This window comes from Betta splendens, chromosome 16, assembly GCF_900634795.4.
Source record: "Betta splendens chromosome 16, fBetSpl5.4, whole genome shotgun sequence".
NCBI lineage: Eukaryota > Metazoa > Chordata > Actinopteri > Anabantiformes > Osphronemidae > Betta > Betta splendens.
In genome coordinates this window covers 4976037-4991486 of record NC_040896.2, presented here as the reverse complement: position 1 = coordinate 4991486, position 15450 = coordinate 4976037, and the positions used below count along the sequence as shown (strand labels likewise).

The window sequence follows — 15450 nt, the reverse complement described above, 5'->3', positions numbered from 1 at the left end:
TGTTTTAAACCACACAGAACAATTATAACTTTGCAGTGAACAGAAAACAGCTAAGCCATCAACAAGTTGGTGCCCTTCACACTCCCCATGTTTGAGCACACAACAGATACTTAATAGTAAAAACTTAATAGTAAAATAGGTCTGGTGTAATATATGTGTGTTACAGGTAGAAATGAACAGTCGGACCTCAGTTACGCTGTAGTGCTTTGGAGGCTTCTAATCAACGCTGCGCCACCTAGTGGTTAAAACGAGACTAGCGTCCTGATTTTTTTCAGCCGGCTGCAGGATTAAAAATCTTTAGTCAGCGACGCACTCGCTGCACCGTGGCGACGCGTCGGTACTGCAGTAAAAACCCTAGTCACTTTGAACCGCTGCCACTGTATAACTTACTTACGTACGTAACTATACTAAATACTATAATTGTCCACCACAGGCGACCAGCGGTTCGTAGTTTTGGGGATCCATGCACTAAATATTATGAAAATGTTATTTCGTGGGTCAAATTATAATGATGATTATAATGATGAGACGCTGTTTTTCCAATAATTAAAATTGAAAGAGTGCTCCCACTGAGACTCGAACCCAGGGTGAAAAATTTCAGAGACACCCTTCTTAATCACTAGGCCAGCTAAGACTTGAAAAGTGTTTGTTCTACAAGAGGCTATATGACATAGTTAACTACGATGTTTTAGGACCAAAAGTGAGAGTCAATCACCACCTACAGGCCAAATGGACGTAACACACTCTTTCACGCAGTGCAAACAAGGCGCTGACGCGGTGGATTCGGAAGCAAATCACAGTGGGGGTAGATACTTTTAACTGCTGCCACTGTATGTTCTGTAAATGTGTGTCTTGTACAGTACCAGCAGTAATGCAAGTTGTATCTATTAAACTTAGTATTGTAAAAGAAATTATTTTCATTGAGGACTAAATTTTGAGTGTGTAATAACACTAAGGAGGAAACTACACTATGTTGTCTTCTTCTCTGACACCAACTTTGTGTTCTTTCTCTGCAGTTGTGGGTCAGTTGAGTGTCTGGTGCTGCTGTTAAAGAGAGGAGCCAATCCTAACTACCAGGACATCTCAGGCTGTACACCTCTGCACCTTGCTGCTCGCAATGGGTATACTTGAACATAATTCAAGTTACATTTGTGTTGGTTTAATCCAGATTGTAATACCTTATTTATTTTGTATCATACAATATGTCCAATATTATATAGTACACAAAAGAAACTAAGGCGGGAGCCTAGGCGACCCAATCCCTGGATAACCAATCTGGCTATTGGGACATGGAATGTCACGTGACTGGGGGGGAGGGAACCTGAGCTTTTGCAGGTCGTGCTTGAGGTCGAGCGGTACCGGCTAGAAATAGTCGGGCTCACCTCCACACACTGCCTGGGCTCTGGAACCCAACTCCTTGAGAGGGGCTGGACCCTCTTCTACTCTGGAGTTGCCTGCGGTGAGAGTCGGCAGGCTGGTGTGGGTTTGCTCATAGCTTCCCAGCTTAGTTGCCATGTGTTGGAGTTTTCTCCGGTGGACGAGAGGGTCGCTTCCCTGCGCCTTCGGGTGGGGGATAGGTCACTCACTGTCATTTGTGCTTACGGGCCAAATGGTAGTGTGGAGTACCCGGTCTTCTTGGGGTCTCTGGAGGGAGTGTTGGAAAGTTCTCCAACTGGGGACCCCATCGTTCTCCTGGGAGATTTCAATGCCCACGTGGGTAATGCCAGTGACACCTGGAGAGGCGTGATTGGGAGGAACAGCCTCCCTGATCTGAACCCGAATGGTGGTATGTTATTGGACTTCTGTGCTAGGCACAGTTTGGCCATAACAAACAACATGTTCGAACATAAGGGTGTCCATCAGTGCACATGCACCAGGACACCCTAGGCCGGAGGTTGATGATAGACTTTGTAGTCGTTTCATCTGACTTTTGTCCATATGTTTTGGACACTCGGATAAAGAGAAGGGCTGAACTGTCAACTGATCACCAGCTGGTGGTGAGTAGGATCCGCTGGCAGGGAAGAAGGCTGAAATGACTTCGCAGGCCCAAACGTATTGTGAGGGTCTGTTGGGAACGTCTGGCTGAACACTCTGTCAGAGGGACCTTTAACTCACACCTCCGGGAGAGCTTCGACCAGATTCCGAGGGAGGCTGGAGACATAGAGTCCGAGTGGACCATGTTCTCCGCCTCCATTGTCAGCTGTGGGCGCAGGGTCTCTGGTGCCTGTCGTGGTGGTAATCCCGGAACCCGTGTTGCGCCGGAGGTAAGTGACGCAATCAAGCTGAAGAAGGAGTCCTACCAGGTCTGGTTGACCTGTAGGACTCCCGAGGCAGCTGTTGGGTACCGGCAGGCCAAGCGTGCTGCAGCCCGTGCCGTTACGGAGGCAAAAACTCTGGCCTGGGAGGAGTACGGGGAGGCCATGGAGGAGGACTATTGCTCAGCCTCAAAGAGTTTCTGGCAAACCGTTCAGCGCCTCAGGAGGGGGACGTAGTCCTTTACCAACTCTGTTTTCAGTGGAGGTAGGGAGCTGTTGACCTCAACTGGGGATGTTATTGGACGGTGGAAGGAGTACTTTGAGGATCTCTTCAACCCCTTCGACATGCCTTCTGCTGAGGAAGCAGAGGCAGGTGACTTAGAGGCAGACTCGCCCATCACCCAGCCTGAGGTCACCGAGGTAGTTAGTAAGCTCCTCTGTGGCAGAGCAACAGGGGTGGATGAGATCCGTCCTGAGTACCTCAAGTCTCTGGATGTTGTGGGGCTGTCTTGGGTGACACGCCTCTGCAACATTGCGTGGATGAGGGGGACAGTTCCTCTGGACTGGACAACCGGGGTGGGTGTCCCTCTTCATAAAAAGGGGGACAGGAGAGTGTGTTCCAACTATAGGGGGGTCACACCTCTCAGCCTCCCTGGGAAAGTCTATGCAAGGGGAACTGGAGAGGAGAATTCGGCTGATAGTCGAACCTCAGATACAGGAGGAACAATGTGGTTTTCAGCCTGGTTGTGGAACGTTGGACCAGCTTTATACCCTCAACAGGGTGCTTTAGGGGTTTGTGGGAGTTTGCCCAACCAGTCTACATGTGTTTTGTGGATCTGAAGAAGGGATTCGGTTTCAGCTTGGTTTGCATCGCCAGCAGTAAGTCAGACCTGTTCCTGGTCATGTTGGACTTCGGCAGGGCTGCCCTTTGTCACCAGTTCTGTTCATCAATTTTAAGGACAGAATTTCTAGGCGCAGCCAGGGGCCGGAGGGGGTCTGGTTTGGGGACCACAGGATAGCATCCCTGCTTTTTGCAGATGATGTTGTCCTGTTGGCATCATCGGGCCAGGACGTTCAGCCTGCGCTGGTGCGGTTTGCAGCTCATTATGAAGCGGCTGGGATGAGAATCAGTTCCTCCAAATCTGAGGCCATGGTTCTCGACCGGTAATGCTGTCGGTGTATCGGTCCGTCGTGGTGAAGAGGGAGCTGAACCGAAAAGCAAAGCTCTCAATTTTAAAATGAGCTTCCTCCGTAGGGTGGCTAGTCGTTCCCTTAAAGATAAGGTGAGAAGCTCAGAGAAGAGTCGCTGCTCCTCCACATCGCGAGGAGCCAGTTGAGGTGGCTCGGGCATCGTATTCGGATGCCTCCTGGACGCCTTCCTGGGGAGGTGTTCTGGACATGTGATGATCCCCATGAAATAAATGATACCTTTAAAAACTTTTACCAAGAGTTATATACGTCCCAAATAGATCCATCCACCTCAGCCATAGAGGCATTTCTAAATAAACTAGAACTGCCAAAGCTAAAGGAAGAACAATCCACAACTCTAGACTCATTGTTATCTTTGGCAGAACTACATGAAGCTCTGCAGGAGATGCCCAATTAAAAAAGCTCCAGGACCAGATGGATTCCCAACTGATTTTTATAAAGAGTTGCTGGCACCCAGCTTTTACAAAATGGTAGCTGAAATTAAACAACAACATTCATTACCCAGAAATATGAATCCTGCCTTCATAAGCCTGCTCCAAAAACCAGGAAAAGACCCTACACTCCCATCGAGTTATGGACCAATTTCACTCATAATTGTAGATCTAAAAATAGTGTGTAAAGCACTTGCTAGAAGATTAGAAAAAATCACTCCATATTTAATTCACTCTGATCAAACAGGCTTCATTAAAGGTAGACAGTCAACAAACAATATGAACAGACTAATTAATTTAATTGATTATGTCACCATCCATAAACTAGAGTGAGCCATCGTCTTCTTAGATGCAGAAAAAGCTTTTGATAGAGTAAACTGGAAGTTTCTTTTAGCCACTCTGCACAAATTCGGCATTGGGGAAACATTCATAGACTGGATCCAAATATTATACAGCTCAGCAAACGCTGCAGTCAGAACAAACAACCAGATCTCACCAAGGTTTAATCTGCATAGACGGACAAGACAGGGCTGCCCACTTTCCCCATCACTATTTGCAATATTTATTGAACCTCTAGCCGCAGCAATAAGACAGCATAAAGGAATTACTGGAATATCGACCAAATCAGTAAATCATAAAATAAGTTTATATGCTGACGATATATTCTGTTTATATATACTGATATATACTGTTTCTCCTGGAGCCACAGACATCTCTTCCTACAACTATCAGCCTCATAGATGAATTCTCAGGACTTTCAGGATACTCTATTAACTGGACCAAATCTATAGTGCTACCACTTAAACTTTAAGGTGACTAACATCTCTTCTACCACACTCCATTCAGGGAACATTAAATACTTGGGCATTGAATTGTCATCTAGGCTATCAGAGCTTATTGATCTAAACTACAATCCATTATTAAAACAAATAGAAGCCAACCTCAAAAGATGGCAGTCCTTACCCATTTCACTTATGGGAAGAATTGCCACCATAAAAATAACGATCCTGCCAAAAATTAATTACATACTCTCAATGATTCCAACTCAGCCAGCCCAGGCGTGGTTTAAGACATTAGACTCCTATATCTCACAGTTTTTGTGGAAAACCCAGCCACCACGAATTAGTTTAAAAACTCTTCAAAAATCCAGACGCTGCGGTGGCCTAGAACTACCTAACTTCCACCACTATTTTCTTGCCAATAGACTGAACCATGTTCACAAATGGATAAAACCCATGCCAGCAGACTCCTCCTGGATAGACATTGAACAAACATTTTGTGGAAATATTAAAGTTGCAGATCTTCCCTTTATCAGCACCAAAATCAAACATCATAGTTGTTACCAGAGCATTAGCATAAAAGCATCTCTGAAAGCCTGGTGGGATTTTCTTAAAATTAATGGGTCTTCGCTTACTCTTTGCCAAAACACAACTCCCTGGAACAATGCAGACATCATACAAGACAAAAAGGCAATACACTTTCCAACTTGGCATATCAAAGGGATAACACATCTGAAACATGTTTTCACAAGAGACAAGTTTATCTCTTTTGAAGAATTAGTGTCCCACTATGAAATCACTAGTGCCACTTTCTTAGAATACCAACAACTAAAGTCAATACTTAATGCAAAAAGTAAGAATACTCCCATCCAAATGCAACCACCAAGAATACTCCCATCCACATGCAACCACCACCAGTAATAGAGTGATTTATTGATATATCAGGGAAAAGGACAGTATCCAAAATCTATATCTTAATTTCCAATGTAGACCAGACTGTGAGCCTTTCAATCTCTAAATGGGAAGCTGATCTCAATATCACCACTAATTACACGTTCTGGAATAATATATGTTCTACTTTATTCAGAATGACAAAAAATACAAATTTACAACTAATACAATACAAAATTCTTCATAGAACTCACTATACAGGACAAAGGATGTTCCAGATGGGTCTCACAGACTCAAATATTTGCCCTCACTGTACAGATAACACAGCAGATAGATTCCTACATGCATTCTAGTCATGTTCACCTGTGCAGCAATTTTGGCAAAGAGTATGTGAACACCTGTCAACCCAGTTAAGCTGTCCAATCCCAGCGGTCCCTGCACTTTGTCTTCTAGCAGATCTAAGTGGGCTTGATCTAGAGACAAACTCATCACACACACTTTTTTTCTGCCCTCTGTGTCGCAAAGAAAATCATCCTTATGAACTGGAAAACTAAAAAAAAATTAAGCATTACTCAGTACCTGAACAGCTTGTTAGATTATACCACCTTAGACACATTGTCTGCTTCATCAAATCAATGACCAAAACTATACTCTGATTGATTCCATATCCAGTTAAGGATGCGTGGGGCTCGGGTACTGCGTCATGTCTGGCACAGTGGTGGTGGGGTGACTGGTGGTTGAGGGTGCCTGCCTGCTTAAGGAACCAGGACAACGGGTTGGTGGACTCTGGGCTGGCCGCATGGGTCCCCTGCTCCGGGGGTGTGGTGGCTGCTGAGACCGGCGGTCCTGTGCCGGAGTAGGGCCATTTTGAGGGTTGGCGTGTGCCTGTCTCCGGAGAGCCGGAGGAGCGGACCTGGGAGTGGAGACCTGGGTGACCTGCGTCCGGGGGACTCCCTCTGGGGGTGCCTTCCTGTGCCCGGAGGGGTGTCTCTCCCCTGGGGCGCTGCCCCTGCTCTGGTGGGGTGCTGCCTGCCCTAGCGGTCCGACGCCCTCTGACTGCTCGGGCCTGTTGCAGGGGGGGTTGGCGGACTACCCAGGCTACAACCTTCATTGGGCCCTGGGCGGAGGCTGGCCCTCAATGCACAACCGCAGAGTATGTGAGTGGGTTTGAGTGTAGCACTACACGGGGCGAGCATGGGCATACTTGAGCGAGAGAATGGGTAAGTGTGAAAGAAGGGTGAGGATGGCTCTGGCTGTGCTGCGTGTGGCGCCTGGGCAGTAGTAATGCGGTCCCTGGGTCTCGGCTGTCCCTTCCTGGCTGGGGGTTGTGGGGGGCGGTGGGATGGGTAGCAGAGCCAGTCGGGAACCTGGCTCTGCGGACCCTGGTGCTCTGCTTCCTAACTACATTTCTCCGTATTCATCCACTTAGGTCTGCAAGGGGCGTCCTGCTGATGGAGGGACCGGGGCTACTGGAAAGTGGTTCCGTCCCTTCCAAGTTGGATGCTTTGCAGTATTAATTGCATTAGTCATACACACTTGTCCAGGAATCTGGGGGCTCCTTCCGGGGGGGCCAGTAGACGGAGCCTTCCCATTGATGGCTCTGTCTGCTGGACCCCTCGGAAAATTGGCTATCTCCCAAAGTTCCTCATACTTAGCCACATACACATACATTTAGGGCCGGGGGTGGGCTCCTTCACTGGGGCCTGGGGCTCAGGCCAGTTGTGGCCTCGCCCACTGGCCCTGGTGGAGAGATCACCACCCAGTTTTAACTGCAAAAAGACATTTAGGGCGAGGGGGGGGCACTGTCCGGGGGACACACCGTCAGCCAGCGGTTGTGCTCCTGGAGGTGTCACCCACCTTCAGTGCACTTTAGTTCCACACACTCACGTCCAAGCTGGGTTGCAGGGTTCTGGGGTACCTTTTCTGCTGCCCGCTGCCTCCCTCAGGGTTGGGGGGGTTGGGCGGGGCTCGGGAGGAGCTGCGGTCCCTGCCTGGGGCCACATAGACGGCAGGCCGGAGACCTACCCTCCCCACGAATGTGATCAAGCGAATAGTGTGGGTGCGAGAATGTATCTGAGAGTGCATTGGTTCACGTATGATTGACTAATTTGTTGTGAGAGAGTCTATGGTGTACGTGTGTGTTGATGTGATGATGTGTGTTGCACATGTGGGTGGGTGTATGCGTCTGTGTTTGTGTGAGTTGGTATGCGTGTGGTGCGGCTGGAGTGTGCGGGGTCCGGTTTTCCGCCCGGGGTACGATGATCGCCTGCCTGGGTGGTCTCTTTTCTGCTGACCCCCACCAATTGCTGGCCTTGTGCTGCAGGCCGCTGTGGTGCCAGGGGATGAGGTCGGGCCGATGGGGTTGGCCCCGCTCCGGTCATGTGGGGGTGGTGGACTGGGGGCGGGCCCCACTCTGGGTGCGGGGGCATCTTCTGGCGGGCTCCCTACGGACCGTGGGTCCTCGAGCTCTACTCTTTCAGGCCGACCCTCCCGCCGGGGGGAGTGTTTGCCCCTTGTTCTCATGGGGCGGACAGCGTTGACCCCCGGTTATCACTACCAATAATGTGTGAATATGAAATTTGTGGTGTTGTATGTATGTTGTATGACTTTTATTAAGTAGTATGGGATATGTATAATAATGCACATATGTATGTATATTATATGTATATGTTTGTATGAGTATGTACACATACCTTAGCACTATTATTGGTATTGGTATTAATCTCCAAGGTTAACCACAGTACAAAGGTTGTTTAGTTATGAATGTGTTAGCCTAAGGTACATCCCTGCTTCACAGGTTTGCTTGGTTTCAGCAGCTGGTTGCACCCCTTACCGTAAGTACTGCGGTGTGATGCATGATGCTTAAACATTGTCTTTAATGTCTTTATAGACAGAAGAAATGCATGGGTAAGCTATTGGAATTCAATGCTGATGTCAACATCTGCAACAATGAGGGACTGACTGCTGTAAGTACAGTTATAATTGCTGTGGTTCATATTGTGTTAAATGTAAATTTCCTGTAGTCAAAGCTCTGTCAATGTGAACGTCTATTGCAGATCCATTGGTTAGCGGTGAACGGGCGAACAGAGCTCCTTCATGATCTGGTCCAGCATGTATCCAATGTGGATGTTGAAGATGCCATGGGGCAGACGGCTCTACATGTAGCCTGTCAGAATGGACATAAAACAGTGAGCTAAAAAACGGAAGCATTATATAGTAAATATAATATTTACTATTGTAAATAGACTGTTTATTGTCAGAATGTGATCTCTCAATTTCTTCCCATGTGAAATGCCAGCACAATGACTGTACTAATAGTGTACCAATCTCACATGCAAAAAATACTAAAAACAACTTTACAGCAACTTGGGAAGTGTTTCAGAATGTAAAGCTATATATTATGCCTGTTTTTAAATATATGTGGGAGTCTGGACAGACATTAATTGTAAAGAGGATTTGACAGGTTGTTGGAGGGAAATATCAGCAATGCAGTAACTCAGGTGTCACAGAGCTCACTTTGCATTAAAGAAAGTTTCTTTTTTCTAAACAAAATCAAGACCTGTGACCAGATGATAAAGCCAAAATTAGCGTGTTTTATGAGAAAACATTTGTTAGGGACATCTGATTTACTTATTCATTATGTTTGTAGTACGGTACCATATGATAATGATTGTATGTTATGTCTACGTAGACGGTGTTGTGTCTCTTAGACAGTGGAGCTGACATCAATCGTCCAAATGTCTCAGGAGCCACGCCCCTTTACTTTGCTTGCAGGTGACATAATCAGTGATGTCATTGTACAATGTCAGTGACTCTTTTTCTAGTCTTGCTATTCCATCTTTTTTATGCTTTCTACTCAACTACTTAGGGTGAACAAATGTTTTCTGTACTGTAGAAAATAGGTTAATATGCCAAACATTTATTCACTCGCATTTTGAAAGCATAGAGAATTTTAATATTGAAAAAAGCCCATTTGGATTTACATATTAGCATTTTCATAAAAAAAGTCTGTTAATTTAGTTGGACTGAAACTGTTGCTTTGTTTGCAGCCATGGCCAAAGAGACACAGCACAGATTCTGCTTTCTCGAGGTGCCAAATACCTCGCTGACAAAAATGGAATTACGCCTCTGGAACTCTGTGTGCAGGTGAGCTTTTACCCAACTTTTTTTCTTTCCTTCTTTTTTATTAGCAATATGTTTGTTTATTATAATGCGTTTACCGATCCTCCTGTGGGTTTCAGGGTGGATATGGGGAGACTTGTGACTTACTCATCCAACACCACAGCAGATTGTTTCAGACTCTCATCCAGATGACACAGAATGATGATATTAAAGAGAACATGGTATGGCCAGACAGTTTCTATATTTATTGATAAACTTGGTGTGTATTTTTTAAGTTTTGCTTGTTTAGCTCAGGCAGGTTTTGGAGCACGTCTCTCAGCAGAGTGACAGTCATTACCAAAGGATCCTGATCAGTCTTGCAGAAGTGGCTACCACCAATGGACACAAACTTCTTAGGTATAACTCTGAATATTTTATTCACAATTTAAATTTGTTATGAAATGCAAATAGAGTCACATTGGATGGTACTCACACATACTTTCTTACCAACTGTATTGTAAATTAATTTTTGCCAATTTGTAATAGAAATAAGATGGTAAAATAAAACCGGAGTGAGGCTAGTGTTTTAAAAATCATGGTACAACAGCTTGCAGACATATTGTGAGTTTGTAATTATGATGAAAATTTTCTTTTTTGTGATTGTTTAATCGAGCTGTATGGTGAATAAGATTCATAAAACTTTCCCCTGATCCCTCCAGCCTGTCCAGCACTTATGATGCTCAGATGAAGAGTCTTCTAAAAATTATTCGTATTTTTTGCCATGTGTTCCAACTGGGGCCATCTTCACCAAACATCGGTAATGAGATGGGCTACAATGGAAACAAGACACCACGCAGTCAGGTGTTTAAGGTTAGTAGATGGTGTTGTTTGGAATACAAGGTGCACATATTTAAATAATTTTGACATTGCATCACATTCACCTATCCGTACATGCATTTACACACACATTCATATAGTGATGGAAGAGCTGCTATTCAGCTTCTTCTGACACAGTGGGGGCAACTTGGGATTTAATGTCTTGCTTAGGGACAGTTAGTGATATTTCACCCGCTGAAAAGTGACCTGTTATAAAAATTGGACATTTTTTTAGCTGAAATGTAAAAAAAAAATTAAATTAATTGTCTACTGAATATTGAAAGTAAACCGGGAAAAGTGTCAGTATTCTGTGGCTGAAAAAGCCAGATCATGTCCTACAACACCCAGAATGCATTGTGCTTAGACAAATCCCAAGTCACTCCCCAGCTGCTGTAATTGGTCCCACTGGCGCCACCTACTGTGTGCGTGTGTCTTTATACATAGCGTTACTCCTCTGATTTACCAACAAACATTCTGCCATTGCTAGTTTAGTTTTCTTTTTAATCTTATATTTTTTTACATTTTTTCTTTAGTTTACATTTTAACAAAAGGCTATCTTTTACTATTGTTTACTTTCTTTTTTGTGTTTGAATAAAGACATTGGTTGAAAATAAAAAGCTAATAAATGAAAAAAAGTAGACTGTTAGAAAGCCACACATTCTTTATTTAGCCAAACCCTCTTCTTGCCTACATCTGGTGCTACTGACTGGCAAAACAAGATGGCTGTTGCTTCCAAGAGTGTCTCTGACGATACTTGCCAGCCGATATTGCCTACAAAAGGAAGTACCGTAGAATTATTTTTCCACTTTCTTCTTGTGTCCCCAAGTATGTTTCCAGTGCTCCTCTGCCCATATTTAGCCCAAAGATGATGATCTGTGTGCGTAACATACATACAGTACAGACCAAAAGTTTGCACAACACAACTGATGGCCCCAACCCCATTTATAAGTAAAAAAATCCCACTTATTAATGAAAATAATGAAAACTCTTTGAATGAGAAGGTGTGTCCAAACCTTTAGTCTGTACTGTATGTTCTTTTCAGCAGTAGAATCTGCAACTTCATCCAAGAGAATCTGGCAGCAGCAAAAATTTTTGCTGCCCAGAGATTCCAGTTCTGTTTTTATCGGCGCATACTTACTGCAGAGACACCACCAACTGATCCTGATCCTAACTGTGTTCGCCTTGCGTCTTTAGCAGCAACGTCGTCCTCGACGTAACTCGTCTGCGCTGTATTCTGGTTCATACAAGTATCTACAAATATTAGACTGTGCTAACACAATGTAGAACTTGCTGTCTTCAAATGAATGAGAATTTCTCTGCATAGAAAATATAGAGGAATCTGAGTGTCCCTTTTTTCTTAAATACTACCCGGTATTAGTACTACCAATTACTGCCAGAGAGGAGGGAGTCACAAAGACTACAACTGTCTGAGGAGGAGCACAAGACCAAATATACTCTGTAATGCGTATGGGTATGTCTGCAAGTCAGACTCTCACATACAATACTTCATGTTCATGAACACAGCAACGACAACGAGAAAATTTGTTACTTAAAACCTATGAAATATGGTAAAATTGTGAAATTAAAGTAGAAATTAAAGAAAATAAAAGAGTACGATGTCACTGATGATGTTTCCAAGTTAACAAAAAATGTCTAAATTGTGCGACTTTTCAAATCTTCAAGGCAACTCTTCCTGATGTGTTTAATGACTTTTCATGAGTATGGACATTCTGGTGTGAAAGCATGTATCGTTCTGCAGTGGCTGCTGCTGTGACCCCTATGCCTACCCAAAGTGCTTTAAGGCGGTCTGTCTGAATGCAGCTTAGTGCAGCCCCAGCTGCAATCACACCAAAGAGGAGACCCAAACCGCTCTGTGTTCATGAGGCACAAGAATCTTAAATGCGCAAAGCCACCTCTGAGGGCACCTTTGTTCACAGAGCAGGATGCAAATATAAAATTTTCTTCGCTGTCTTAATGTCAAGATTTAACATGCTGTCTCACTTTTCAGTCACTTGTCTATTGTCTGTGTGTACACAGACCTTTTAATGATAAAAAAGTAAAACTAATGCATATGTGGCCTAGGAATCCATTAATGCATCCATCCATTTTCAACCGCTTATCCGGGGCTGGGGGGGCAGTCTGAGCAAAGAGTTCCAGACTTCCCTCTCCCCGGACACTTCCTCCAGCTCTTCCGGTAGGACCCCAACGCGTTCCCAGGCCAGCCAAAAGACGTAGTCTCTCCGGCATGTCCTGGGTCTTCCTCGAGGCGTCTTACCGGTGGGACATGCTTAGGGAAGCGTCCAGGAGGCATCCGAGCCAGATTCCCGAGCCAACTCAACTGACTTCTCTTGATGTGGAGGAGCAGCGACTCTACTCCGAGCTCCTCCCAGCTTATACAGCTCCTCACCTTACCTCTAAGGGAGCACTCAGCCACCCTACGGAGAAAGCTAATTTCGGCCGCCTGTATCCGTGATCTTGCCCTTTCAGTCATGACCCAAAGCTCATGACCATAGGTGACGGTAGGAACATAGAATGACCAGTAAATTGAGAGCTTTGCCTTTCAACTTAGCTCCCTCTTCACCACAACAGACCAGTACACCGGCTGCATTGCTGCAGCCGCTGCACCGGTCCGTCTGTCAATCTCATGCTCCTTCCTTCTCTCACTCGTGAACAAGACCCCAAGATACTTGAACTCCTCCACTTGGGGCAGGAACTCTCCTCCAACCTGGAGAGAGCAAACCACCTTTTACCGGTCGAGAACCATGGCCTCAGATTTGGAGGAACTGATTCTCCTCCCAGCCGCTTTACACTCAGCTGCAAACCGGCCCAGCGCACACTGTAGCTCCTGGCTCGATGAAGCCAACTGGACAACATCATCTGCAGAAAGCAGAGACGCAATCCTGTGGTCCCCAAACCAAACCCCCTCCGGCCCTGGCTGCGCCTACAAATTCCATACATATAAATAATGAACAGAACTAGTGACAAAAGGCAGCCCTGACAAAGTCCATTATGCAGGGAACGGGTCTGACTTACTACCGGCAACGCAAACCAGGCTCCTGCTCCAGTTGTATAGAGACTGAACAGCCCTTAGCAAAAAGCTTTGGACTCCATACTCCCGGAGAAACCCCCACAGGATGCCATGAGGGACGCGGTCGAATGCCATGAGGGACGCGGTTGAAAGTCCACCTCTAAGGCTTGTCGAAGGGGTTGAGGAGATCCTCATAGTACTCCTTCCACCGTCTAATAACATCCCCAGTCGAGGTCAACTGCTCCCCAACTCCACTAAAAACAGAGTTGGTGAAGGACTGCTTCCCCCTCTGAGTCATCGAACAGTTTGCCAAAAACTCTTTGAGGCCGAGCGATAGTCCTCCTTAATGGCCTCCCACATGTGAACCAGTCCTGATAGGACTCCTTCTTAAGCTTGATGGTGTCCCTTACCTTTGGTGTCCACCACCGGATTCCGGGATTACCACCACAACAGGCACCAGAGACCCTGCATCCGCAGCTCTGAACGGTTGCATTGACGATGGAGGTTGACAACATGGTCCACCTAGACTCTATGTCTCCAACCTACCTCGGAATCTGGTTGAAGCTATCCTGAAGGTTTGAGAGGCTAACCCTAACCCTCTGACAGAGGGATCAGCCAGATGTTCTACACATGGCGGCTAAGCTGGGGAGCTATGAGCAAGCCCACACCAGCCTGCCGCCTCTTGCTGCGGGCAACTCCAGAGTAGAAGAGGGTCCAGTCCCTCTCAAAGAGTTGGGTTTCAGAACCCAGGCTGCACAACATCCTGCACAAGCTCAGACAAATAAACCAGCTGTTCACAACACAACGTAGTCTCAGGTATGAAAAACTGGACAGCACCCGGCCCTGACATGATCCATGCCTACTGGCTAAAGGAGCTCACTGCAACCAGCTGCTAATGGCTAACAGAAGAGCGAACAATCCTGATAATGAAGGATCTCTCAAAGGGTACAGTCCCATCCAACTACTGGCCAATAACCTGTCTCTCCACAATATGGAAGCTCATGTCAGGCATCATTGCAGCTAAGATAAGTAGGCACATGGGTCAATACATGAGCGAAGCACAGAAGGGCATTGGTAAGGATAACAGAGGAGCCAAACACCACCTCCTGGTTGACAGAACATTCACCCATGACTGCAGAGTACGACACACCAACCTGTGCACAGCCTGGATTGACTACAAGAAAGCTTATGAATTAATGCCACACACATGGTTCACTGAGTGCTTGGAGCTGTACAACATCAATATTTTTGTATTGCAAACTCGATGAGTTTGTGGAGAACCACTCTTGAAGCCACTTGCCCAATTATTCATCAAATGTGGCATATACCAAGGAGATGCACTGTCCCCACTGCTGTTCTGCATCGGTCTAAACCCCCTCAGCAAAATAATAAACAAGACTGGCTACGGATATCGACTCCGGAACGGGGCCACCATAAGTCACCTCCTCTACATGGATGACATCAAGCTGTACGCCAAGAGTGAGCGAGACATTGACTTGCTGATCCACACCACCAGGATCTACAGCTCGGACATTGGGATGTCATTCGGGCTTGAGAAATGTGGGAGGATGGTGACAAAGAGAGGCAAGGTAATCCACACAGAATGGGTCTCACTCCCAGAAGGAACAATAGCAGACATTGAGGACAACTACAAGTACCTTGGAATACCACAGGCAAATGGCAACCTTGAACAGGCAACAAGGAAACAGTCAAATACCTCCAACAAGTAAGGCAAGTCCTAAGAAGCCAGTTCAATGGCAAGAGCCGGGCAATAAACAGCTACCATCTGCCAGTGATCAGATACCCTGCAGGAATAATAAGGTGGCCAAAGGAAGAGATACAGACCACAGATGTTAAGACACGAAAGCTCCTCACCATGC

The 15450-nt window shown here is 45.9% G+C and overlaps 1 protein-coding gene across 8 annotated transcripts in view; it reads left to right on the top strand.

Annotated features, from left to right (window-relative positions):
• The window catches only part of hace1 (HECT domain and ankyrin repeat containing E3 ubiquitin protein ligase 1), a 60901-nt gene that overhangs the window by 8854 nt on the left and 36597 nt on the right, over positions 1–15450 (top strand). For all 8 annotated transcript variants that reach the window (XM_029129174.3, XM_029129177.3, XM_029129176.3 and 5 more), the window contains 8 exons: positions 1017–1121; positions 8456–8531; positions 8622–8753; positions 9257–9339; positions 9615–9711; positions 9807–9908; positions 9977–10083; positions 10386–10536. In XM_029129174.3, the coding sequence (XP_028985007.1) occupies positions 1017–1121; positions 8456–8531; positions 8622–8753; positions 9257–9339; positions 9615–9711; positions 9807–9908; positions 9977–10083; positions 10386–10536 (853 nt within the window). The remainder of the gene's footprint in view (positions 1–1016; positions 1122–8455; positions 8532–8621; positions 8754–9256; positions 9340–9614; positions 9712–9806; positions 9909–9976; positions 10084–10385; positions 10537–15450) is intronic.